The 27,429-nt window shown below is 33.9% G+C and overlaps 2 protein-coding genes across 3 annotated transcripts in view; one reads left to right on the plus strand and one right to left on the minus strand.

Moving 5' to 3' along the window:
- Positions 1–920: 920 nt before the first annotated feature.
- On the minus strand, positions 921–24,514 carry LOC102803263 (uncharacterized protein C3orf26 homolog). The gene is made up of 5 exons (XM_085492800.1): positions 24,426–24,514; positions 21,857–21,969; positions 21,416–21,539; positions 15,090–15,319; positions 921–1,337 (listed from the first exon to the last, which is right to left on the minus strand). Exons 1-5 carry the CDS (start codon positions 24,502–24,504, stop codon positions 1,077–1,079), a joined length of 807 nt encoding a protein of 268 aa, XP_085348926.1. The 5' UTR covers positions 24,505–24,514; the 3' UTR covers positions 921–1,076.
- Positions 24,515–24,680: 166 nt separating this feature from the next.
- LOC102803856 (C2 domain-containing protein 5-like) overlaps positions 24,681–27,429 on the plus strand; it is a 94,006-nt gene continuing 91,257 nt past the window's right edge. For both annotated transcript variants that reach the window (XM_085493246.1, XM_085493247.1), the window contains exons 1-2: positions 24,681–25,013; positions 27,300–27,386. In XM_085493246.1, the coding sequence (XP_085349372.1) occupies positions 24,924–25,013; positions 27,300–27,386 (177 nt within the window). In that variant the 5' untranslated portion in view covers positions 24,681–24,923. The remainder of the gene's footprint in view (positions 25,014–27,299; positions 27,387–27,429) is intronic.

Genomic DNA, 27,429 nt, shown 5'->3' on the forward strand with positions numbered 1-27,429 from the left:
TAACTGTGATTTGTCATTTTTTTAAAAATTATTTCTCTATTTTATTGATCACTATAGTTTAATGTTTAGAATGTCAAAATATGTTCTTTTTCACTCAGACAATCGATGAAATAAAACAGTGTAGTGATGTGTCTAGTAACCTGTTAAATAACGAGGTTATTCAAGCGTCAGATTCAATTTCGTCCAGTGCCGGAATCCAGCGGCAGTGTACAAACGTGCGCTGGTGACGATCACGGTGACCAGCTACACTAGACCGGATATATTTCGCATCAAACTCAACCCCCATGCAACAAACTTGATACTATGTGTTCATTATGGTCCATTCTTCCTCGACAAACAAGTAAATAAGTGGCAATTTAGTCAAAGATGAGAAAACTTCACAAGAATTTTGCCTTATTTACACGTAACGGCAATGCAAGCTGCCCAGCAAGTTCCCCTTCTGACGTCACAAGGTGAATTTCTGTATGCAAATGAGAACCTAATGAGGAGCCTAGTTTTAAAATACACAACAATAAAGTTGCCATAGACTGGGTTTAAAGCACATTTTTTTCACTTAAAAAAATAATTTATGCTCAGAAACATAAAAATAAATAATATTTATGTATCAATGGATAATTTTCGGCGTGAAAATAGCAGCCATTTCACAGGCACTTTAATGACATCTGGGTAATAATGAATTTTGGAAGAGGTAATGGCAACAACCATGAAAAAGACTTAATTAGAATACCCAGATTTTGAACAATTTAAGAAAAGTGTTTCACATCAAGAAACCATAACAGATTGATATGTGGTAGTGTGGAATTTGATATAGTGTAAATTAAGCTTAAAACTACAATTATACACAAGAATAGGTCATACAAGCATATAAAAGTGGAGCTCATTTCTAAAAGAGCATACAAATGTAAACAATAGAGAACATGTAGTGCTAGAAATACAGTATAATAATAACTTGTCCTACAAATTGGCTATGAGCTTGCTGCCATGATTTACACTTTACTTAAATTGACAACCACATTTCTAACCAAACCTAAATCAACATATGAAATACGATTTATTTAAATTAAAATACAATTTATTTAAAATAAACCTAATTTAGTTTTACTGGACATAATATGAGGAATAATCAACTTTGATAGTAGTTGGAACAAAACTTTTTGAATATCTGGAATGTCTATCATCCTTTTTGACTTGACATCTCTCCAATTCCAGTCCAACACTACATACTTCAAGCACTGTAGAGTTAGGGTGTTGTTTTCAAGCAGTCTCAGAATTCGGAATGGAGTTCCAATGCCAAAGTGTACTTGATGTTTATTTAAAAATGCCTCTTGATCTTCTATCTGCAATAAATAATATTATTTAAATGTAAGATTACACAATATGATAGTGGGTACATGTCTCACTTCACGGAGGACAGCAAGCTGATTTCAACACATGTACGGTATAAGCATTACAAATATCCTACCCCGGTAAGTATCATTATTGTCTAGTGAATTTTTTGAAAATCGTGACATGCCTTGTGGTAAGCATCACCTCACATCTCTGGGGATCACTACCAGAGATTGTAACACGTTGTACTAGCATAAACATAACTACAGACATGTGTAAAGCAATGCATATATGACACTTCCTTAGTCATGCCATTCCTTTGGTGCCATGTTGTTGAAAGATTGAAAATTCTTTGTTACCATATATAGATGCTTTGAGTGACATCTTTGATTGAAAAGCTGCTCAACTCTGAGTCAGTACAAGCTCGCCAGAACATCAAAGCTTTTCCAACCTCTTAATCAGTCTAACAACATGCATTTTATATTTTTTTTTGCGGGAAAACAAAACTACTGGTATTTAGATTTTTGAATGACCATCTTTAATATAACTTGGATGTAACAGCATTAATTTTTTGCCAAAGCTTCATCAAATGGAAACTGTGTGCACTAAATTCTCACTAAACCTGTAAATAACAATTATTTTTATGACCATGTTGCCAAAAGATCACATGGGGGCTATCTTTTTCAGTGGCTGATTGTTCAGATAAATATGACACAATAAAAATCTATGAACACTGTATTCAAATATAACTAATCACAAAATACAATCTTTATATGAACTATATCTCAACAAGACATGAAATGTCACAGTCCCCATTATTTGATTATAAAATACAGGTAGTACAAGGAACATCTGCAAACAGGTGAATAAATATGTACTCTTTGTGGGTACAACTCATCATCAAGTGATTTCCCATAATCTAGTTTTGTACTGACAACTAAAAACAAAACTACACTGTATTTGTCATACATGTATACTTGCTCAAGAAACTGCATTCATAAATCTGAGTGAACCTTGATGTACATGACTTGTTTGTTAATCAGGTCTTAGTATATTACCAGGACCTGGGTTTATTTCAACATCACCACTGGGCATCAGAATCATTCTCATGTTGTCAAATACAATTTGTTAACACAGTAAGGTTTATTATTTAAAATGTATTCATTGTACATAGAACAACATCTGTTAATTTAAACAATTGTAAAAGCTATGTTTTCAGAGCAAGTACATGTAATAATTAAGAAAGCCAGTAGTGATAAAGGTTGGTCTGCTCATAACCTTCAATGGAGAAGTAACAATAATTGTTCGAAGTCTTTTTAGTGCAGTGATCATTTCAATCATTATTAATGGGTATAAAATACTGTAAACCATTTAATTTTCACTGCTAGATATATTTAGGATTTTATGAAATTTGTGTACAACATTTCAATAAAGTCCCTGACACTCCATGTTGTAGGAACCCAGAAAAAATTGCCTTGCGAAATTGAAGCACTTCACAGCACTACTGTAAAAAAAAAAAAAAAAAAGTTTAAAATGAGTATTGTCCAAGATATACACATGTGGGTTCATAAGACATATGTACCAATCTGAGTAGTTCTAGAGATTAGTATCACAAGATTTTACTCTTCGTGATTCAATATCAGCCCTATGTATAACGCTGTGTTGATCAGGCGAACTAATTGACAATGGCCCTACAGGTATCGCTATGCAATCACAGTAGTTTTGTATTCTTCTTGCATTTCGACCATGGAAAAATATTTGTTTTTGAGAGTGGCCGAGTTATTAGAAGAAAAACAAACTATTTTTTTTAGTATAAATTCTAGTAACTGAAATGCAGGATTGAAAAAGAACAAGACAATACGCAGGATTGATAAACCTTCAGCGAGCACTCCTGAAATTTCAGATCATTGGTACCATGTTTTTGGATACATTCAATGACCTAATACATAAAATCACATTTTTTATTGGTCAATCACTTGACCCTGTATGGCACAAGATCGCAAGCTTCTGTCATAAAATTGGGTTATTTATTTGATGCAACGAAACATGCATTCACAGCAGACGGAAATTCGTTTGAGATGTTCCTGGATTTTTGTATTCAGTTTTCCATTTCAACCACCATCATCACTTAGTAAGCTGAGATCGCGCATTGAGATACTGACTGTGCATAAATACGCAGTGTAGTGCCACCAGAAGACAGATTGTTTGAGAATATTTTGATCACAGACAACAAAATAAAGATTTTCAATAACATACAAGTTTTCTGTCTATGTCTATTTCAAATGTCTATTTCAGAAACAAAAACAATAAATGTGTAGGTCGGCATTTTAACAATTGCACAATTAATATCGGATGAAAACGTCATTACCGATATAAATCATTCTGTTCAAACAATTAAAAATAAGATCAATAAGATTAATTTAGTCAGTTTTCATAATGAAATACATAATAACCTGTATTTATAAATTTGAATAAGGTTATACACCATAAAACCTCTGGTTTAGGTGTCACACTCAGAGAAGAGTGAAAGGCCTTTGGTTCATAGGCACCGCGAAATGTTGGAATTGAATCCCCCCCCCCCCCCCCACACCCAAATCACATAATGTAATATGCATTATTTTTTTATAATTTTGTTGATAACAAAAAGTAAAGTATGTTCTAAAAGAAGTTTCGAATAATACAAACATGAATACATTGCTTAGTGATTAGTACCGGTAGCAAATGATCACGGTAGCACAATCTGGTCATTCTGTGTTTCACACAGAATTTAAGGAGGCAATGAAAACATTAAAACTAAAAGGCCAAAAAGCTTTATTTAGTTTAAAAGCAAAACTTGGACATAAGGCAAATTTAAATCCATTGACAATGCTATCCCTTTTCAATAAACTAATTAGACCCATACTAGTTTACGGAAGTGACATCTGGGGTCACGAAAGCACATACAAATCAAGTGTGGAAGAAATTCACCTAAACTTTTGTCGTTTTGTTTTAGGAGTCGAGAAGAACACATCTATCTTGGGTATTTTTGGGGAACTGGGAAAATACCCACTTGACATATTCATCAAAAACAATTAATTAAATACTTCAACAGAGTAATGAATACATGAAATGAATTGGTAAGGGAGGCAGCAATTATGAACAAACAATTAAACAGCAAATGGTACAGTGCCATAACTACACTGTTAACTCAAATAAACCAACCACAAATTATCGAAAAAACAACTATACTGAACGAGAGAGAAACCAAGAAATCAGGTTTGGAAGTTGAAAAAATATATAAATTATACTGGAAACAGGAAATTAACATAGGGACTGATGTTAACCAAAATAACAATAACAGAAGAAATAAACTGAGAACGTACAAAAATTTCAAAAATGAATTTACTTTAGAAAATTATGTGATCAAAATAAAGAATGCCGAACTACATGAATGTCTAAGTAGGTTCCGTCTGAGCAATCATAAACTAAAAATTGAAACAGGGAGGTACACCAAACCAAAAACCGAAATAGGAAAAAGAATCTGCGAACTGTGTTCAAATTACAAAGTAGAAGATGAGTACCATTTCATGATTGAATGCCCCCTTTACGAAAAATCGCGGAAAGCATTATTTGAAGAGACTACTAAGCACATTCATGAATATGAGTGACTACAACACATTTTTAAAATTAATGAGTGATACAAATCTGAATGTACAAATACCAGTTGCCCAATTTATCTAAAATAACACGAACCTTAGACAGCAACATCTTCTGGCAAATTAACATAAATACTTTTCTCCTTTAATAAGTTTTTTTTTTTTCTCATTTCCATCTTTCATTGATTTACTGTTTATTGCTTTTTTTATTATTATTATTTCATCTATTTTATTCCCAATATTATTACCAACATTTATTAATAGTTTTTTTTGTAATTGTAGTCTGTTGATTTATTTTTTTAAACCATTGTTGTGCTTTAGACAGTAATTCTTGTAAAATTTGTATGTTTAATATATGTGTTTTAGCAGTTAGTGTAACCATTTTAATTCCTTCTGAGGAATTTTAAGTGTTTCAATAAACCTATTTTGTTTGTGTTTCGCAAGTGAATAACTTACTTGAATTTAATACTTGTTTTCGAAGTATTGCAATTGTTGATTATTATTCAGTAATGATTATAATAACGCACAAAAAATTAATTCGTTGAATTTTTATGAATTTGAAGTAATATTCAACTTAGTTTCATCGTAAACGAATGATTTCGGTCGAATGTAAATGCTCGATAAGATTCAATATCCGCCATGTTTCCATTTATACGTGGGCTCATTTAAATATGTTAATACGGTTCAGTGACCTCGTGGTGAACGCAACGCGGTACTGTAGAGATTCACCGATGTTGTAGCAAGATCTTTATGCTACTTTGACTGGGAAAACGTCATATTTTTTTTTTTTAATCCAAAAATTAGTTGTTTAAAAAAAAAACTGAGCATTCAAAGAATAATTAAACATTGTTCACAGAAATAACACAGCTCATTGTCGAAACGAAGCTTACGCATTCAGGCTATTCACAATAAACATCATACTCTTGAATAGGTGTCGATGACTACGGTAAAATATAAATTAGACTCTTTTAGACGTCAGGAGTGAATGAAATATCCAAAATATTAAAAAGAAAACTGCCGAAAAAACGCTGGGCGATTTCATGGTCCGTTGCAGACTACTCGACCGACCGTCCATACACGTGTTGTCACTGTACATCCGCCATGTTGAATCGCAGGAGATCGGCAAAATCTTCATTACAGTTTAATGCTCACAACATAAAAAATACGAATATAATGCAGTATTATATAATGAATAAATTGATCGATACAGGGACCCCCCTCCCCCGAGTTGTGGATATTTCGGAAAACGCGACACAAGCAAAAGACCGGATATCGATTTAGTTGAAAGCTATGTCCCCATGTACAATAATTTGACAGTTTACGAACTAGTTTCGTAGATTGGAGACAATTGTTTGCTTTTTTGGCTTTTCACAAGAATATAAAGCTGGCAATCATCATAATATTGACGTCCGTACGTCACGGAATGTACTCCTATCGTACCCCAATAAACATTCAATTTTGCTGAAACTGGAGAACTTACCTTTGCAAACACGTTTCTTATGCCGCCTTCTTGAAGTTCTTGAAATCAATCAAAGTAACTAGTTCTTCTAGCAACTAGTGAATGAGACCACTGAGCCGAACAGAATACATGTATAAACAGTACTATAATAAATTGCACAATGGAGAAATCACGTGCCGTAATAACAGCAGCGTTACTCAGATCAAATCTACTGTAAAATATTTTATTTCAGCTGGAATTACCATTCGCTGAAAAGACTTTTTCTGGGTGTTTTGTATTGAATTTATTTTCATTGATTTTTGACAAGTTGACTGTAAAATATAAGAAAAGGGTATATTCGCTGGATTTTATTTTAACCTTCAGCAAAAATAGCAAAAAAATGTTGCAAGCAAAAATAAAGTATTTTACAGTAATTAATTTATTCTGAGCATGCGCAGACGTTCTGTCAATGTTGCCGAGAGAGGTAATTTTTGATAAAAATCGTGAAAAAGACCCACTTGGGATTTTCAGATCTGGAAAAAAAAATACGTGCATACTCAGCAGAGACTTGTTCATCAACCTGCCAAGTTTCACTGATATCTGCTGTATAATTTCTGAGAAAATGTTGGAGACGGAAAAATGGACATAACCTGAATTATACAGTCCCCTTTTCAGGCTGCGCCTGAACGGGGACTAAAAAGTTCTCATTTTGTGACAAAAGTCTTTGACATGTAAACTTTTTGTACAGAAAATAGTGGCTAAAATTTAGATGGGAACAAAAGTAGACAAAAATGATGAAGTCATCCTAATAAAAATGAATATTCAATATGCTCACAAATAATACTAAATGTACTGTATTAATCTTGAAGTCTTTTTTTTAGAATAATACAACAGAATTGTATAAAAGTTCCTAAAAATAATAGTATTATCTACAATATAGCAAGCAAAATAAATACTCGCGAGATGTAAAAAAGTACACTGTACTATATAATACATTATCATATACTTTGTATTGTCCGGCCTTGTAATGCTAAGGGAAATGCGCCCTCAAATCTGGGCAATAATTTCCCAGCACGCCAGGGCTTATTAAAAACAAAATGCGTCAAATTACGTCATGTGTTTGAGAACACGCCATGGTAAAATTGTAATTACATCTATAAGGTATAATAAAACCTTAATGGACTGGATATGGCTTTTGCTGCCCTTGGTCATACGGCTTACATGCCCTTGCAAGCTTGGGCGCTTCTGTCTCACAACCTTGGGCCACAAAAGCTGTATCCAGTTCATAAAAAAACAACATTTCTTTTATTTTATGAATACCACACTTATCTAATTGACATACATGTGTATCTTAACATGTTTATGACAATCCCAATGAGACAATAGAAGTTGGTACATTCAGTTGAGGTCTAAAAGTAGCAATTTTACCATGATAATGCTTGCAAAAATGTATTCTCTCTACATTTACCAGATTCCAGAACAAAGTGATGTTTATTTCCAGCCTTGTGTGATGAAATGAGCATAAACAAGAAAACATTGGTGTAACTATTTTTTGTCAGTGTATTATGATATGTTGACCAGGACAGGAGTTTTCTGTAATGTTGACAGATGTTAATTAAAATAACATTAATTGTTTTGCAAATTCTTTCATTCTGATATCTTGACCATGTTGAATGCAAATACTGATTTTGTGAATCACTGACAGAATGACTGTATCAAATCAATAAAATTAGTAGTTATCAAGACAAAGTCAAATATAATTATTTAATTGAAACTATTGTCATGAAATATTTAAATCTAATAGATACCCACCCAAGGAACACATATACCAAGTTTCAAAGCAAGTGGAGTAGCAGAATTCAAGAAGAAGTTACTGTTACTGCTGAAAATGACAAGAATATTCACTAAAAATTGAGAATGAATGATATCATCATGAAATGAGCAAATCTGAGTCCCCCACCCACCCTACATACCAAGCATCAGAGCAACTGAGCTGCTAGTTTTCAAGAAGAAGTTGAAAATAGAATTGTTGAAGGATAGATGATGACAGACAATCACTCATATGAACAGCTCCACTCTGTCATATTTGATGACAGTGGAGTAAAATAAGCAATAGAGATAGCAGTTTTCAAAAGAAGTTAAAAAGTTGACATGGGACATGGAACTCAGGATGACTAAAAAGGCATTTATCATTTTGTTATCTGTGGCACATTTTACTAGCAGTCTTTGAGTACAGAATCAATAAACAAACAAACTAAGCCTCAATCCATCATTTGTGCAGCACTTGACATGATTAATTTGAAACCAGCTGGTTCTCATTTCACCAGACAAACAAGATTCTTCATAGGCAGCTGTGCTCTCATGGAAATGAAGACATCAATATATTGAGTTGAGAAATTTCGATACAACAGTATATACTCTAGAAAGCAATCAGTAATCCTAATAATTACACACAATGCATGTTTATGTTTATAATGAAATTCACTAAATTAATTTTGCTTTTGATGTTGATAAATCACATCAACTAAATTAAATACATATGAACATAAAAGATTACAATGCAATTTAATAATGGAAAATCAATTATTTTTAAAACTCAATGAATATTAAAATAGTTCTGGAAACTGACTGGTGAGTATGATTTATTTATCACACAATTCAAATTGATTACCTACTTAAAAAAGCTGAAATCAGTTCCAGTTATCATGCAGTAATCCAATACTTTTGATTTGTTACATGCACTGAGCACAGGAACAGACCACAGGGCTGACAGCTTTATGTCTCAAACTAAGCACCATTCTCCAAAACTAGAGATGAGTGTGTCTGGCAAGTGGGCAGAGTAGGTATCCAAACATGGTGGTCAAACATTCAAAATTTCTGACACTCGCATGATTTAGCATTAAGTTCCACATCAGCAATAAAGCTGGCGGTATAAAAAAAAGTAAAATAAAGAATGCTTTTTTTTATGCAACCTTATTGCTAACAATACAAAAGGTAGAACATTACTTGAGATTTGTGCACATATTTTACTACATATAGCAGTTATAATATAGCACTGCCAAAATCAGTCTAGAAATAATTTTTTCATTATCAATATTAATAAACAGTATAACATGACTTTTTTTGGTTTACTGAAAAACAAAATGACATACAAAAAGGACTAATAATGTCTAATGTATATACCAAGTTTGAAAGAAATACATCCATATAAATGACCAAGATCTGGTTCCGGTATGCCAGAAATCCTTGATTTTTGATGTTTTTTTAGCACAAAAATGGCCACCATTTGGCCATTTTAATCAGATTGTCAAACCAATATATCTATTACAAGATGTATAATGAATATATAAAATGTGAACATGATCAGTCAAAGCATAGCAGAGGTATGGCACTAGAAACACATTCATTAAACAAACATAGTTGAACTCTGGTGACCTTGCCCATTGTTATATAATATTTTCCCGTTATCATAGTTTGTTTCAATATAAATATGCATTGTCATAATTAATTTTGAATACAAACAAGTTTTGGGGTTGAACCAACAGTGGGGAATCAGTCTGCCGAATGTGCTCGATAGATGTAAATATCTTACAAAAACATTGGTGCCTAATTTGTTTAATTATTTTAAGGGACATAATTTTCAGCTTTATTCAAAGTAATTCAGATATTTTAGTATAAAAACAAATGTTTCATTGCAGAAAAAAATGCTGCATTTAGACGTGAATAGATTCATAAAACATGCAAGATAACAGAAAATCTTAGCTGGGTAGCAAGTTCTGCTTTGTAATTCAAATCAACTTAAATAGTTGGTGTCCAGTGGAGAGAGAAGTCAACAGTACTGTTGACTTCAGATCTTGATCAAAGTTTGGCACTCAGTTCATAGGAGTGCTTGTTTTCTGTAAAGATTTTATTGGTAGGTTTGCAAATGTGCATCAGACTGTGCAAAAAATCTTTCCATGAGTTGGTTTTGAAACCCAGTATAGTATTCCCATGGGATTTGGGAGATACATTACCAATGATATTATTACAAGATAAATGATTTGCTTCATTGAACACATACAACAATGCATATTTCCACTGAGATTAGTGCCCTTTGATGCATATCACCAGTGATCAGTCAAGTAGAAACAGTCAAAATATTTTATCAGATTTTCCCAATTTTTGCATGATATTTTCATACAGGACATCTGTCGTTCAAACTCAGGGAAGACTTTATACTGATGAATAAGGTGACCAAGTTTGATGAAGTTTAGAATAGAATTAGTAAAGTTATTGTGTGTAGGGAAAGGTTCGGGTCGTGGAGGAGGGGAGACTAAGACAAGGTGTGTCTAGTTAGAACACAAAGTAACAACTGATTTAATCGTTAAAACTAAGCATCTATATACTGTTATATGTCAATATTTGTGTAAACAGAAATTGTAGGGTAGCAGGATGTTACATAATACTTAAGTCGTAGAGACTATATAGGCATCTGTTCTTCTCATCTATGCCGTCAAAGACATAACCCATTTTCCGACACTCCGGTTCAGCAGATAGATAATCGGAAGTAATAGTTTAATGAATAAGGTTATAAACAGAAATATAAAAATATATTGATACAATATGAATTAACGAAAAATGTGACGCAGCGCGAACACTAATTAAACGAATAGCACAACTTGAACACATTACAATTCGAATATTACGTACAATTACGAATATTAAAAACACAATATACCATAAAACATGAACATGACATAAGTCTATGATTACATATCAGGTTATTCTACAATGAAATTTGGATTTGAGGTCATATAACTTATGATGTCCTAAGCAGTTGAAACACAATCTGTATCTTTTCACAAATGCATTACGTGCATCATGTCCGACAACGGTTTCACAGACGTGTGTAGAGTAGGCGCAGTAGGCGCACTTGAAGGATCTTGTGGGTTTAGCGACCGTAGATCTAGAAGATTTGTGTCCAACATGAAAGGATGTTATAGAGGGTAGACATCTTTCACTGGATAAATTATCATTGAAGTACTCTATGGGGTTACCTGCTTGTCTGGCTTGGATTTCCTTATGGACCGCTTCCTTTAATTCGTGTAGTGACCACGCTGTGTTGCCATGCTCGCGGGAAATCTCGGTTTTGACGTTTGCCGGTAATTTATCAAAAATAACTGACACAAGTAGATCACCATACGAATTCTTACTATCACCGATGTGAGTTTGGAGAATGTCATAAGAGTTGTCATGTTGGATAACTAATTATCTGGCGGCAGTAGTTCCAACAATGCCTTCATGTAGCTTGAACTAATTTTGTGTTGCTGACCATACCGTTGTTTCAAGGTGGCTAGCGCTTCTGGATAGTTAGCATTGGTTAACTGGAGGCCCTTGATCGTTCGCGCTGCTTCACCGCCTAGTTGCGCAGTCAAGTATTGGAATTTCTGGACCTCTTCCAGCTTAAGGTCCTTATCTAGTGACGATGTGAATGTGTCAAGGAACGTGGTCCCTTTCGGAATGTTGCCTTCAAATTTCGCCAACTGCGCTTTAGGGAGGTTGACCGTCTGTCTTGTTGTAGACGATGTCATGGAGGTATCATGCGTTGAGCTTGCTTCAGGTATCAATCTCTGCTGAGTATTTTTCTCTATGAAGTTTTTGTAACGTACCACATGTTCGTTGATACTTATAGTATAATCATCCGCTTCTTCAAAGTACCGTGCGTATTCGTCTTCGTCAAGTAATATTTCGTGTATTCCTTGATGGTTTCTATGAGTTTCTTGATGTCTCGAATTGTTGTCACCATTACGTTTTTGTCTGACGCAAGAAGTTTTTCATTTTTGTAATCTCTTCAGCCTTGTTGAGTTGCTTGGTCATTTGGTCTGTCTTGTCCTTCCGCTTTTTGTAAGCCCTTTGGCTTTCTGTCTGTTGAGTTGCACGATCGGTAGGCATGTCGAAGGTGTCATAGTCTTGACTGGGGACTCACGATCCTGGTCTCGGCACCAAAAATGTAGGGAAAGGGTTCAGGTCGTGGAGACAAAGACGAGGTGTGCCTAGTTAGAACCCAAAGTAGCAACTGATTTAATCGTTAAAACTAAACATCTATATATTGTTATATGTCAATATTTGTGTAAACAGAAATTGTAGGGTAGCAGGATGTTGCATAATACTTGAGTCGTAGAGACTATATATGGTTAGGCATCTGTTCTTCTTATCTATGCCGTCAAAGACATAACCCATTTTCCAACATTGTGCACACAATAATAATTATTAACGACAACAATTTGTCCCTTAATATACCTTTCCTTTCCATCTTTGATGGTACGGGCAAGGTAATAGAATGACTGTCAGTTGGCCATTTTGAATCCGATAAGGTCCAACAAAATTTATCTGTAATCAGCCAAGATTTTTCAGTACGAAAATGGCTACCATTCGACCATCTTGAATCGGATTGAGAAACAAATTGACGTGCATATGTATAATGTTATGTACATGCTTGATGTGTGAAGTTTGAATGTAATCAGTCCAAGGTGGACATACATGTACACAGATGCATGGACACACAAACGCATGCACACAGGTCAATCCACAAGTCCCCGTTTTCATTTTCTCCGAACAGGGACTAAAATTGTAAAAAAAATATTTTAGAAGAGGGTTCAATACATTAATTTGAATACTGCTAGACATTACCTTGTAAGACATTATGTAATCTTTTTCACTAAATGTCACCAAGCAAAAATTTGACATATTGAGATACAATAAAACAGACAAAACGTTCTAATTTCACTGTATTGAACCCAAATGGATTCTATTAACCCATATAAATGGATTCCATTAACCCATATAAATAGATTCCATTAACCCATATAAATGGATTCCATTAACCCATATAAATGGATTCTATTAACCCATATAAATGGATTCTATTAACCCATATAAATGGATTCTATTAACCCATATAAATGGATTCTATTAACCCATATAAATGGATTCTATTAACCCATATAAATGGATTCTATTAACCCATATAAATGGATTCTATTAACCCATATAAATGGATTCTATTAACCCATATAAATGGATTCTATTAACCCATATAAATGGATTCCATTAACCCATATAAATGGATTCCATTAACCCATATAAATGGATTCCATTAACCCATATAAATGGATTCTATTAACCCATATAAATGGATTCCATTAACCCATATAAATGGATTCCATTAACCCATATAAATGGATTCCATTAACCCATATAAATGGATTCCATTAACCCATATAAATGGATTCCATTAACCCATATAAATGGATTCGATTAACCCATATAAATGGATTCCATTAACCCATATAAATGGATTCCATTAACCCATATAAATGGATTCTATTAACCCATATAAATGGATTCCATTAACCCATATAAATGGATTCCATTAACCCATATAAATGGATTCCATTAACCCATATAAATGGATTCCATTAACCCATATAAATGGATTCCATTAACCCATATAAATGGATTCCATTAACCCATATAAATGGATTCTATTAACCCATATAAATGGATTCCATTAACCCATATAAATGGATTCCATTAACCCATATAAATGGATTCTATTAACCCACATAAATGGATTCTATTAATCCATATAAATGGATTCTATTAATCCATATAAATGGATTCTATTAATCCATATAAATGGATTCTATTAACCTTCATAAATGGATTCTATTAACCCACATAAATGGATTCTATTAACCCATATAAATGGATTCTATTAACCCACATAAATGGATTCTATTAATCCATATAAATGGATTCTATTAACCCATATAAATGGATTCTATTAACCCATATAAATGGATTCTATTAACCCATATAAATGGATTCTATTAACCCATATAAATGGATTCTATTAACCCATATAAATGGATTCTATTAATCCATATAAATGGATTCTATTAACCCATATAAATGGATTCTATTAACCCATATAAATGGATTCTATTAACCCATATAAATGGATTCTATTAATCCATATAAATGGATTCTATTAACCCATATAAATGGATTCTATTAACCCATATAAATGGATTCTATTAACCCATATAAATGGATTCTATTAATCCATATAAATGGATTCTATTAACCCATATAAATGGATTCTATTAATCCATATAAATGGATTCTATTAATCCATATCAATGGATTCTATTAACCCATATAAATGGATTCTATTAACCCATATAAATGGATTCTATTAACCCATATAAATGGATTCTATTAACCCATATAAATGGATTCTATTAACCCATATAAATGGATTCTATTACCCATATAAATGGATTATGTTAACCCATATAAATGGATTCTATTAACCCATATAAATGGATTCTATTAACCCATATAAATGGATTCTATTAACCCATATAAATGGATTCTATTAACCCATATAAATGGATTCTATTAACCCATATAAATGGATTCTATTAATCCATATAAATGGATTCTATTAACCCATATAAATCGATTCTATTAACCCATATAAATGGATTCTATTAACCCATATAAATGGATTCTATTAACCCATATAAAAGGATACTATCAGCTGATATAATTGAATACTATCAGTCCATATAATTGGATACTATCAGTCCATATAAATAGATACTATCAGCCCATATAATTGTTTTGATGATGTTATTACATACCTTCATATGTTTGGCAAACAATTTCACACTTGTACACTTTTCTTTGAAGGCAGAAGCCTCTCTGTTTAAGTCAGCAGCTCTTTTTGCAGAACCTGAAATCACCATGATGATTGGAGAGTTTGTCTTACTGGATGTGGCAGATGCTACCAACTTATGCCATTTAGGGATAACTGACTTGAGGTAAAAAGACAATTTATCAAGATTGTCATTGTTGGGTAAAAAATGTCTATCTGGAAAAAATAAAATAAATGTTATTTATGAAATCATCTTGGAGCTGATACAAGTCAAGTGAAGTAATGTATACCAACAAGAGAATTTGCAGTTCACTACAAGAAAGTAGTTTGGATATGCCCACTTAAATTCATCACCGAATTATTCATATCTAGTATGACACATGACATCAAATATTTTATCAGGTCACATGCCTCGGTGGGTGTGGTGGGTTAACCTAAACTATATTTTATACACCAACTATGACCTTAAGAAAACAGAAGCACTGACACTTAATTATGTACATTCTGTGGAATTTAAGTACAAGTTAAACACCTTTTCCTTTTATGTGATGCAACAAAGTTAATCTGGTTGGGGCAGTGATTCAGAGATAATAGGAGAAAAAACAAATTCAGGAAAATAACCCTGTAGATATTTCACAGTGAAAGAAGGTTACCACAACCACACAATCCCTGTACATTACCTGTATATTATCTGTACCACACATTACCTGTACATTATCTGTACCACACATTACCTGTACATTATCTGTACACACATTACCTGTACATTATCTGTACCACACATTACCTGTACATTATCTGTACCACACATTACCTGTACATTATCTGTACCACACATTACCTGTACATTATCTGTACCACACATTACCTGTACATTATCTGTACCACACATTACCTGTACATTATCTGTACCACACATTACCTGTACATTATCTGTACCACACATTACTTGTACATTATCTGTACCACACATTACTTGTACATTATCTGTACCACACATTACCTGTACATTATCTGTACCACACATTACCTGTACATTATCTGTACCACACATTACCTGTACATTATCTGTACCACACATTACCTGTACATTATCTGTACCACACATTACCTGTACATTATCTGTACCACACATTACCTGTACATTATCTGTACCACACATTACTTGTACATTATCTGTACCACACATTACTTGTACATTATCTGTACACACATTACCTGTACATTATCTGTATACACATTACCTGTACATTATCTGTACCACACATTACCTGTACATTATCTGTACCACATTACCTGTACATTATCTGTATACACATTACCTGTGCATTATCTGTACACACATTACCAGTACATTATCTGTACACACATTACCTGTACATTATCTGTATACACATTACCTGTGCATTATCTGTACACACATTACCTGTGCATTATCTGTATACACATTACCTGTGCATTATCTGTACACACATTACCTGTACATTATCTGTACCACACTACCTGTACATTATCTGTACACACATTACCTGTACATTACCTGTATACACATTACCTGTACATTATCTGTACCACACATTACCTGTACATTATCTGTATACACATTACCTGTACATTATCTGTACACACATTACCTGTACATTATCTGTACCACACATTACCTGTACATTATCTGTACACACATTACCTGTACATTATCTGTACCACACATTACCTGTACATTATCTGTACCACACATTACCTGTACATTATCTGTACACACATTACCTGTACATTATCTTTACCACACATTACCTGTACATTATCTATATACACATTACCTGTACATTATCTGTACACACATTACCTGTACATTATCTGTACCATACATTACCTGTACATTATCTGTACCACACATTACCTGTACATTATCTGTATACACATTACCTGTACATTATCTGTACACACATTACCTGTACATTATCTGTACCACACATTACCTGTACATTATCTGTACACACATTATCTGTACATTATCTGTACCACACATTACCTGTACATTATCTGTATACACATTACCTGTGAAACACATTACTTGTACATTATCTGTACACACATTACCTGTGCATTATCTGTACACACATTACTTGTACATTATCTGTACACACATTACCTGTGCATTATCTGTACACACATTACCTGTACATTATCTGTATACACATTACCTGTGCATTATCTGTACACACATTACCTGTACATTATCTGTACCACATTACCTGTACATTATCTGTACCATACATTACCTGTACATTATCTGTACCCACATTACCTGTACATTATCTGTACACACATTACCTGTACATTATCTGTATACACATTACCTGTGCATTATCTGTACACACATTACCTGTACATTATCTGTACCACATTACCTGTACATTATCTGTACCATACATTACCTGTACATTATCTGTACCCACATTACCTGTACATTATCTGTACACACATTACCTGTACATTATCTGTACACACATTACTTGTACATTATCTGTACACACATTACCTGTACATTATCTGTACCACATTACCTGTACATTATCTGTACACACATTACCTGTGCATTATCTGTACACACATTACTTGTACATTATCTGTACACACATTACCTGTGAATTATCTGTACACACATTACCTGTACATTATCTGTATACACATTACCTGTGCATTATCTGTACACACATTACCTGTACATTATCTGTACCACATTACCTGTGCATTATCTGTACCACACATTACCTGTACATTATCTGTACCACACATTACTTGTACATTATCTGTACCACACATTACTTGTACATTATCTGTACCACACATTACCTGTACATTATCTGTACCACACATTACCTGTACATTATCTGTACCACACATTACCTGTACATTATCTGTACCACACATTACCTGTACATTATCTGTACCACACATTACCTGTACATTATCTGTACCACACATTACCTGTACATTATCTGTACCACACATTACTTGTACATTATCTGTACCACACATTACTTGTACATTATCTGTACACACATTACCTGTACATTATCTGTATACACATTACCTGTACATTATCTGTACCACACATTACCTGTACATTATCTGTACCACATTACCTGTACATTATCTGTATACACATTACCTGTGCATTATCTGTACACACATTACCAGTACATTATCTGTACACACATTACCTGTACATTATCTGTATACACATTACCTGTGCATTATCTGTACACACATTACCTGTGCATTATCTGTATACACATTACCTGTGCATTATCTGTACACACATTACCTGTACATTATCTGTACCACACTACCTGTACATTATCTGTACACACATTACCTGTACATTACCTGTATACACATTACCTGTACATTATCTGTACCACACATTACCTGTACATTATCTGTATACACATTACCTGTACATTATCTGTACACACATTACCTGTACATTATCTGTACCACACATTACCTGTACATTATCTGTACACACATTACCTGTACATTATCTGTACCACACATTACCTGTACATTATCTGTACCACACATTACCTGTACATTATCTGTACACACATTACCTGTACATTATCTTTACCACACATTACCTGTACATTATCTATATACACATTACCTGTACATTATCTGTACACACATTACCTGTACATTATCTGTACCATACATTACCTGTACATTATCTGTACCACACATTACCTGTACATTATCTGTATACACATTACCTGTACATTATCTGTACACACATTACTTGTACATTATCTGTACACACATTACCTGTGCATTATCTGTACACACATTACTTGTACATTATCTGTACACACATTACCTGTGCATTATCTGTACACACATTACCTGTACATTATCTGTATACACATTACCTGTGCATTATCTGTACACACATTACCTGTACATTATCTGTACCACATTACCTGTACATTATCTGTACCATACATTACCTGTACATTATCTGTACCCACATTACCTGTACATTATCTGTACACACATTACCTGTACATTATCTGTATACACATTACCTGTGCATTATCTGTACACACATTACCTGTACATTATCTGTACCACATTACCTGTACATTATCTGTACCATACATTACCTGTACATTATCTGTACCCACATTACCTGTACATTATCTGTACACACATTACCTGTACATTATCTGTACACACATTACTTGTACATTATCTGTACACACATTACCTGTACATTATCTGTACCACATTACCTGTACATTATCTGTACACACATTACCTGTGCATTATCTGTACACACATTACTTGTACATTATCTGTACACACATTACCTGTGAATTATCTGTACACACATTACCTGTACATTATCTGTATACACATTACCTGTGCATTATCTGTACACACATTACCTGTACATTATCTGTACCACATTACCTGTGCATTATCTGTACACACATTACTTGTACATTATCTGTACCACATTACCTGTACATTATCTGTACACACATTACCTGTGCATTATCTGTACCACACATTACCTGTACATTATCTATATACACATTACCTGTACATTATCTGTACACACATTACCTGTACGTTATCTGTATACACATTACCTGTGAAACACATTACTTGTACATTATCTGTACACACATTACCTGTGCATTATCTGTACACACATTACCTGTACATTATCTGTATACACATTACCTGTGCATTATCTGTACACACATTACCTGTACATTATCTGTACCACATTACCTGTACATTATCTGTACACACATTACCTGTACATTATCTGTATACACATTACCTGTGCATTATCTGTACACACATTACCTGTACATTATCTGTACACACATTACCTGTACATTATCTGTACACACATTACCTGTACATTATCTGTACCACACATTACCTGTACATTATCTGTACCACACATTACCTGTACATTATCTGTACCACACATTACCTGTACATTATCTGTTTACACATTACCTGTGAAACACATTACTTGTACATTATCTGTACACACATTACCTGTGCATTATCTGTACACACATTACCTGTACATTATCTGTACACACATTACCTGTACATTATCTGTACACACATTACCTGTACATTATCTGTACCACACATTACCTGTACATTATCTGTACCACACATTACCTGTACATTATCTGTACACACATTACCTGTACATTATCTGTACCACACATTACCTGTACATTATCTGTACCACATTACCTGTACATTATCTGTACACACATTACCTGTGCATTATCTGTACACACATTACTTGTACATTATCTGTATACACATTACCTGTGCATTATCTGTACACACATTACCTGTACATTATCTGTACCACATTACCTGTACATTATCTGTACCACACATTACCTGTATATTATCTGTACCACACATTACCTGTGCATTATCTGTACCACACATTACCTGTACATTATCTGTACACACATTACCTGTGCATTATCTGTACACACATTACTTGTACATTATCTGTACACACATTACCTAGTATGCATTATCTGTACACACATTACCTGTGCATTATCTGTACCACACATTACCTGTACATTATCTGTACCACACATTACCTGTACATTATCTGTACACACATTACCTGTACATTATCTGTACACACATTACCTGTACATTATCTGTACCACACATTACCTGTACATTATCTGTACCACACATTACCTGTACATTATCTGTACACACATTACCTGTACATTATCTGTACCACACATTACCTGTACATTATCTGTACCACATTACCTGTACATTATCTGTACACACATTACCTGTGCATTATCTGTACACACATTACTTGTACATTATCTGTATACACATTACCTGTGCATTATCTGTACACACATTACCTGTACATTATCTGTACCACATTACCTGTACATTATCTGTACCACACATTACCTGTATATTATCTGTACCACACATTACCTGTGCATTATCTGTACCACACATTACCTGTACATTATCTGTACACACATTACCTGTGCATTATCTGTACACACATTACTTGTACATTATCTGTACACACATTACCTAGTATGCATTATCTGTACACACATTACCTGTGCATTATCTGTACCACACATTACCTGTACATTATCTGTACCACACATTACCTGTACATTATCTGTACACACATTACCTGTACATTATCTGTACCACACATTACCTGTATATTAACTGTAGCACACATAATATTTTCATTACCTTCTAACATCAGTTCTGATCTTTCAACTACAGTCAGATTTTCAACTTCTTTATTCAATATTTTATTGAAATCATCAGCATCAGCTGCACATGGTTTCTTACGCTGCAAAGCATCAGTTATTTTCTGCATAAAAAAATGACAACACGATTGTTTTTGCACATTTGGTGTGAACCATTGCTAATATTGGGTTATGCGAGTGATATCTAACACAATGTGCACATCAACCACTACTAACTTATTTTCACACATTTAGATGCAAATTTATTCCTGTATCCTTAACTTTGTGTTTTTAGGAGTAATTACATGTCTCCTAGGAATAAACACTGGCATATCTCAAACAAGTGAACTCATATTCACTGATGATCCTGACAGACTTTACTTATATGTGACCTGATTTATGACATTAGATGGTGAGGTGTTAAAAGAAGTTCATAACTAACCCGTCTCTTTCTTTTCTTCTGAATCACTGGTTGAGTTTTCTCAGGTACAGATTTTCGCTTCTTTGTATTTTTTATCTGAACATTTTTTCCTGTCTTTTTTATCTCTGAATCACCTGAAACCAATGAAGAGAGACAATTTATTATTTTCCAAAGTATACATAATTATTAACACTATTCTTAACAAGCAATATATTTCCTCTATCATGAGCAATGGACACAAGGGCAGATATTGTGGGTCCCAGCTTTCTTTAATATTAGGCCCTACAATTTTAAAATATAAACAAGCAGCCTGTCGGCTGAGATAGCTCTGCTGTTAGCAACGCACATTTCAATTAAAGAACAGAAGATATCATTAGAAAATGAACAATATGTAGACTTGCTGTTTTTAACAAGAATTAAAATATATATCACTTTTCACCAAAAATGACAAAAATAATCATCAAAATTAGATAATTGAAGAGGTCCACATGTAGTACCTAGATATGTAATATCAAAGCAATCGGACTTGCGGTTTTTAACAAGAAGTCGAAAATATCACTTTTTACCAAAAATTACAAAAATATTCCTCAAAATTAGGGAATTAAAGATATCATCATGAAATGAACAAATCTAAGAGAGGTTTACCCAAGGTACATATACACCAAGTATCAAAGCATTCAGACTTATAGTTTTCAAGAAGTCGGAAAAGTAAAACATTGACACGGATGACGACGGACAATCACTGACATGATAAGCTCCACTCGACAAAGTCAACAGCGGAGCTAAAAATGGGTCAATTGCCTGTCGCTCAACGGTTTTTGCCAAAAAGCATGGAATTTCATTCCCTGTACCACATATTACCTGTACATTATCTGCACACACTACCTGTACATTATCTGCACACACTACCTGTATATTATCTGTACACACATTACCTGTACCACACATTATAACACTTCCGGTATTATATATTACCGGTAGTAAAAGGCACAAATTTCCACTTAATTCTTATCTGATCTGTGCATTATCACAAAGACTCATTGAATTCTAATGATTGGTTCTTGAGATATTGGTAGAACAGACAAATATATACAGATATCTATAAATACAGTAGAGAAATAAAGTGTAGTTCTACCCTTCAGAGTTTGATTCACAAAACAAGCGACTTTACGATTGAAATAGTTCTGTTCTTCTTGTAAAGTGTCTTTCTCAAAACTAAGCCGGGTATTTGAAACCAAAATTGTCAAGACCGTCGCTGATTGGCTGCTGAGCTGGAAAGACAATTTTTGGTTTCAAATACCCTAGGAAAGTGTTCTATGTTCTTCCTGTAATTAGGTGTTCATATTTAAGGGATTTTTCCACACAAAAACGACAAATTTGGCCAAATTTTTTTATTGGTTGGCTTAATATAATCCCAAAGGATCATATTTTTGTGAAAGATTGGTATTTTTGTTTCAATTTTTAGGACTCTGAAAAACGGGTTTCACAATTATCTTTTATTTAGTTTTATGCCGCATTCAAGATGTACTAGTAGTAAATATATATTTTATTAATACGCGTGCACCAGCTGACTGTGACCCAAGGCACCCACATATCAAGTATCAAAGCAACTGAGACAGTAGTGTTTGAGAAAGTCAAAAATATTTTTTTTACTAAAAATAACAAAAATATTCGCCAAAAAACAAAATGAGCAAATGTGATAGAAGTCAGCACTGTAACAGAATAGTGTCATTTCGGCATATATTTTTGAGAAAAAAAACTCCTATTCACCCCCGAACACAGCACTATCGGCATAGCTCAGGGGGCCCACGGTACGCTTAGCTGAAAATAATGTGAGATACGTAGCAGTCACTTAGTACATTGTGCTTACATCTCAGAAACCAAAATCAAAGGTGGGCAACATTTGTAAATAAATTACAGGAGATAACTAAAACTGGTGATGCTGATGACAATACTCTGCGTAAGTCAAAATTAAAAGAAATCTATGTTGGAAAAGTTTGGCTACCAACAGTCCAGACAACCCAAAACAATAAATTACGTACATACACTCAGTTCAAACCTACATATAAATTTGAACCATATTTGAATCAAGTAAAAAATGCACAACATAGAACCAGCTTCACCAAATTTAGGATATCTGCACATACCCTACCAATTGAAAAACTTAGATATCAAGGGATACCTCCAGAGGAAAGAAAGTGCCAACTTTGTAACAATGGGGCTATTGGCAATGAAATCCATGCACTTTTAGACTGTAACCATACTGGAATAACAAATGCTCGTACTGAATTTCTAAATGTAGTTAGCATTTATAATGAAAATATCCTTAAACTATCAAAACAACAAATGTTTACAGAAATTTTAAGTTCGAGAGATGGGTTCATTGCCAATAGTGCTAGCAAATTTATTGACAGCATTTTATTTTACTATAAGTAATTTTACTTAGACTTTAGTTATTTATGTGATTTTCTTTTGTCTCGTGTGTGTACTTGTGTTTTATTATATTTAATGTCTTTTGACCACAGATAATGTAACAAAATATATTATTTAGTGTCAAATAAAATATACTATACTATACTATACTACGTACTGTTATCGCTGTTTTCTTTCGGCATCCACCACTCATCGTCTAAGTCGTCCGCCATGTTGCCTAATGTCACGTTATTCATAGATTGTGCATTCGTTACCAGTCAAGTTAACAAACTATACGCGATTACAAATTGACTATCAAAGATAAATATTATGTTGTTTACTATTTCATATTTAGGAATATAATGCGCTGGTGAGTTGAGTGGCAAGTGTATATAACGGTTACGAACACATGAGCTGTGAAATCTGAAAGTAGGTCACTGTGCTCTATTCTGGAAGTGTGATGTTGTGAATGCAGTAAAGGAGCCAGATGGATGCAATGCTAACAAAATTTATATTATTTCAAACAAATTGTCTATAGAAGATTTGTAGTGTCTATTCCGCTGTATCGACATCACCATTGGCACCTATTGATCTTTCTAACGGCACTGGATTCTAACTTTTACGGCCCTGGATTCTGATACGGAAGACGACGTGCACTACACACATTGACAAAATAATGCCTGGAAAACTGAAAGTACGAGTAGTCTCTGGGAGAAATTTGCCCGTGATGGACAGATCTAGTGAAAGAGCTGATGCATTTGTGGAGGTACGTAGTATTACCAAAGATTTTGATGGGGGTGTTGGTTGGGTAAGGCCAGGCTTTTTTTTATTCCTTGTTTCTCGAGTTTTTATAAGTCAATTTTTTTGAGGAGGGCGAAAAAATAAATAATATTAATTCCTTTTTTCCATTATATTCGTGTGATTCTCAAAGAATTGTAAGTGAGATCATTGATCGGATAGAAGAAATGAAATAAAATTTTATTCCATGTATAACCTGATTGGCAATGTCGCCAATGGTGGCACAATTTTCAGCATTAATGAGATGTTTTTCGGTTTTTGACGACAGAGTTTCACGGTGTGTCACAAACCACGTTGACGCCATGTTCATCTAGTAGTCTCAAGCAGCACGCAGATTCACTGTCAACCAACGCGCGTAAAGTATAGATCTGTGCGAGACTTCGATTCTTTGATCATGATACTCCCATGAAAATGCAACTTGGATTTGTTAGGCTGCAGCGAAAAAAAAATGAAGATAAAAATAATTTTTTTTAGCAATTTTTTGCACTTGCAAGTTGGCGGGTGCGGAAATTACGCAGCAATAAATGTAATTTTTATTTTATTTTCGGCTCCTGTTCATTTGGCAGGTTCGCAAAACAAGGGATAATAACAGTCTGGCCTATTGTGATGCACCCGGTTTTGGATAAAATTAACAGATAAACCAAGCACAAACTGTGTACAGCGGATTGCAGTCCCTCTATCATAGAGGGACTGTGAGCGGATAAGCAGATCATGTAAAGACTTTCCAATGTATGCTAACTTCTAACTCTAACCGAACATCTACCCTCTCTTGCCCCTCAAATTAATAGTTATCTAAAGAGGCATACACTGAACTGGGGAGACTGGAGGCTTAGGGTTTGAGTTCACATAAGGGTGGGGGTACATTGCAAAGTCTTTCCAAGATTATACTATATATATAAAATGTAGAGGCAATGCCATTTTGGAACCAGATAAGTCCTGGGCTGGTTTGTGAATATAAAGATTGCAGGGTTTAGATACAGACCACTAGGGTCTGTCCTTTATGCTGAGGTTGCTGTGTATGCTGATAGAGGAAACCCAGAACCTATCCAGACCAAAAAAGATTCAAAACCAATGCTAATATCACCATATCAAGTCTGCAGTCGATGAGTTATTATTTCATATTTGAGGTATGTACGTGTACCTCAAAAGCATATCTGCGGGTGAGTTTTGCGGGCACGCAGAAACCATAACACTGATGTCTGTGTGTTGATCTGCGGGTATGTTCTGCGGGCACACAGATGCCGCTTTGATTAAGTCTGCGTGTTCTACCGATTCTTTTGTTTTAATGCGATAAATGTAATCCGTTAACCTAGCAATAAAACTTGTTTTCAGTGCTGAATATATTGAGGCGACAAAAAAAGAACCTAAGCAAGAAGCAAGGCCCATGTTCAAAGTTAACCGAGCCATTATTTATTCTTTCGTTTTTACGAACGGTACGAATAGTTTGAATGTGGGGATCGAACGTACTCAATTTACTGTGTTACGATGGGAAATGACTCAATGGTTAATTTAATAACCATTTAATATAGACTGGTCAAGAGAAATTTGGAAAAGTGGAATTTTATACATGTATATATTTTGTTAAATCATGGTCAACGAGAAAGGTTCTATAAAATCTGAAGGAATTATCGTATAAAACAAAAAATGCCATGTAAGTCAACTGGGCCAGTCTACGTTTAATGCTGAGGATATAAATCTAAATAAGTTTGATTGTGATCGATATTTTACAAACCCCCAAACCATTTCTTGGTGTGATTCAGGTATTAATCATTGTCGTTGAAATATTATATATAAAATTATACCATAAATTTAAATAATTTATTATGGGGTACGTCATATTTGTACTCGTCTTCAATTTCATCATCTATGCGAAGTTTACATATTCTTTCATTTCTAGGAATTTTCTTTTGCCTGCCAGTCTTAATGAGTAGTTTATGGTCAGAAATTCACAATTTGCAGAAAGATTTTTTATATCAATTAAATAATTATCCATATTGAAGGTAGTTTTAAATTTTCTGTATGTTTGTTGCTCCATTCATTCTGCTGTCATTAAAAAATTCCCTTCTCCATGTTTTTACATAATTTTCTCTGAGTACCTTCCCTATCTTCTTTTCATGTTTTTTTGATGAAAGATTGTTGTTTTTAGTGTAGTTTAATAAGACACGAAATTGATTGCGTTTCTCCTTTGACCTTATTTGGTGTGCATATCCATCATACCAACGAACACTCCACAATGTTTTTCTTTTTATTTCAGTTGAAATTTGCTAATGTAACCCTGAAGACTGATGTTTATAGGAAGTCTTTAAATCCTCAGTGGAATTCAGAATGGTTCAAATTTGAGGTGAGTTTGTGTTTAATTATTTGTTGATAGTCATTATACTATG

The sequence above is a fragment of the Saccoglossus kowalevskii genome, chromosome 18, assembly GCF_978046115.1.
Source record: "Saccoglossus kowalevskii chromosome 18, keSacKowa6.1, whole genome shotgun sequence".
NCBI classification, from domain to species: domain Eukaryota; kingdom Metazoa; phylum Hemichordata; class Enteropneusta; family Harrimaniidae; genus Saccoglossus; species Saccoglossus kowalevskii.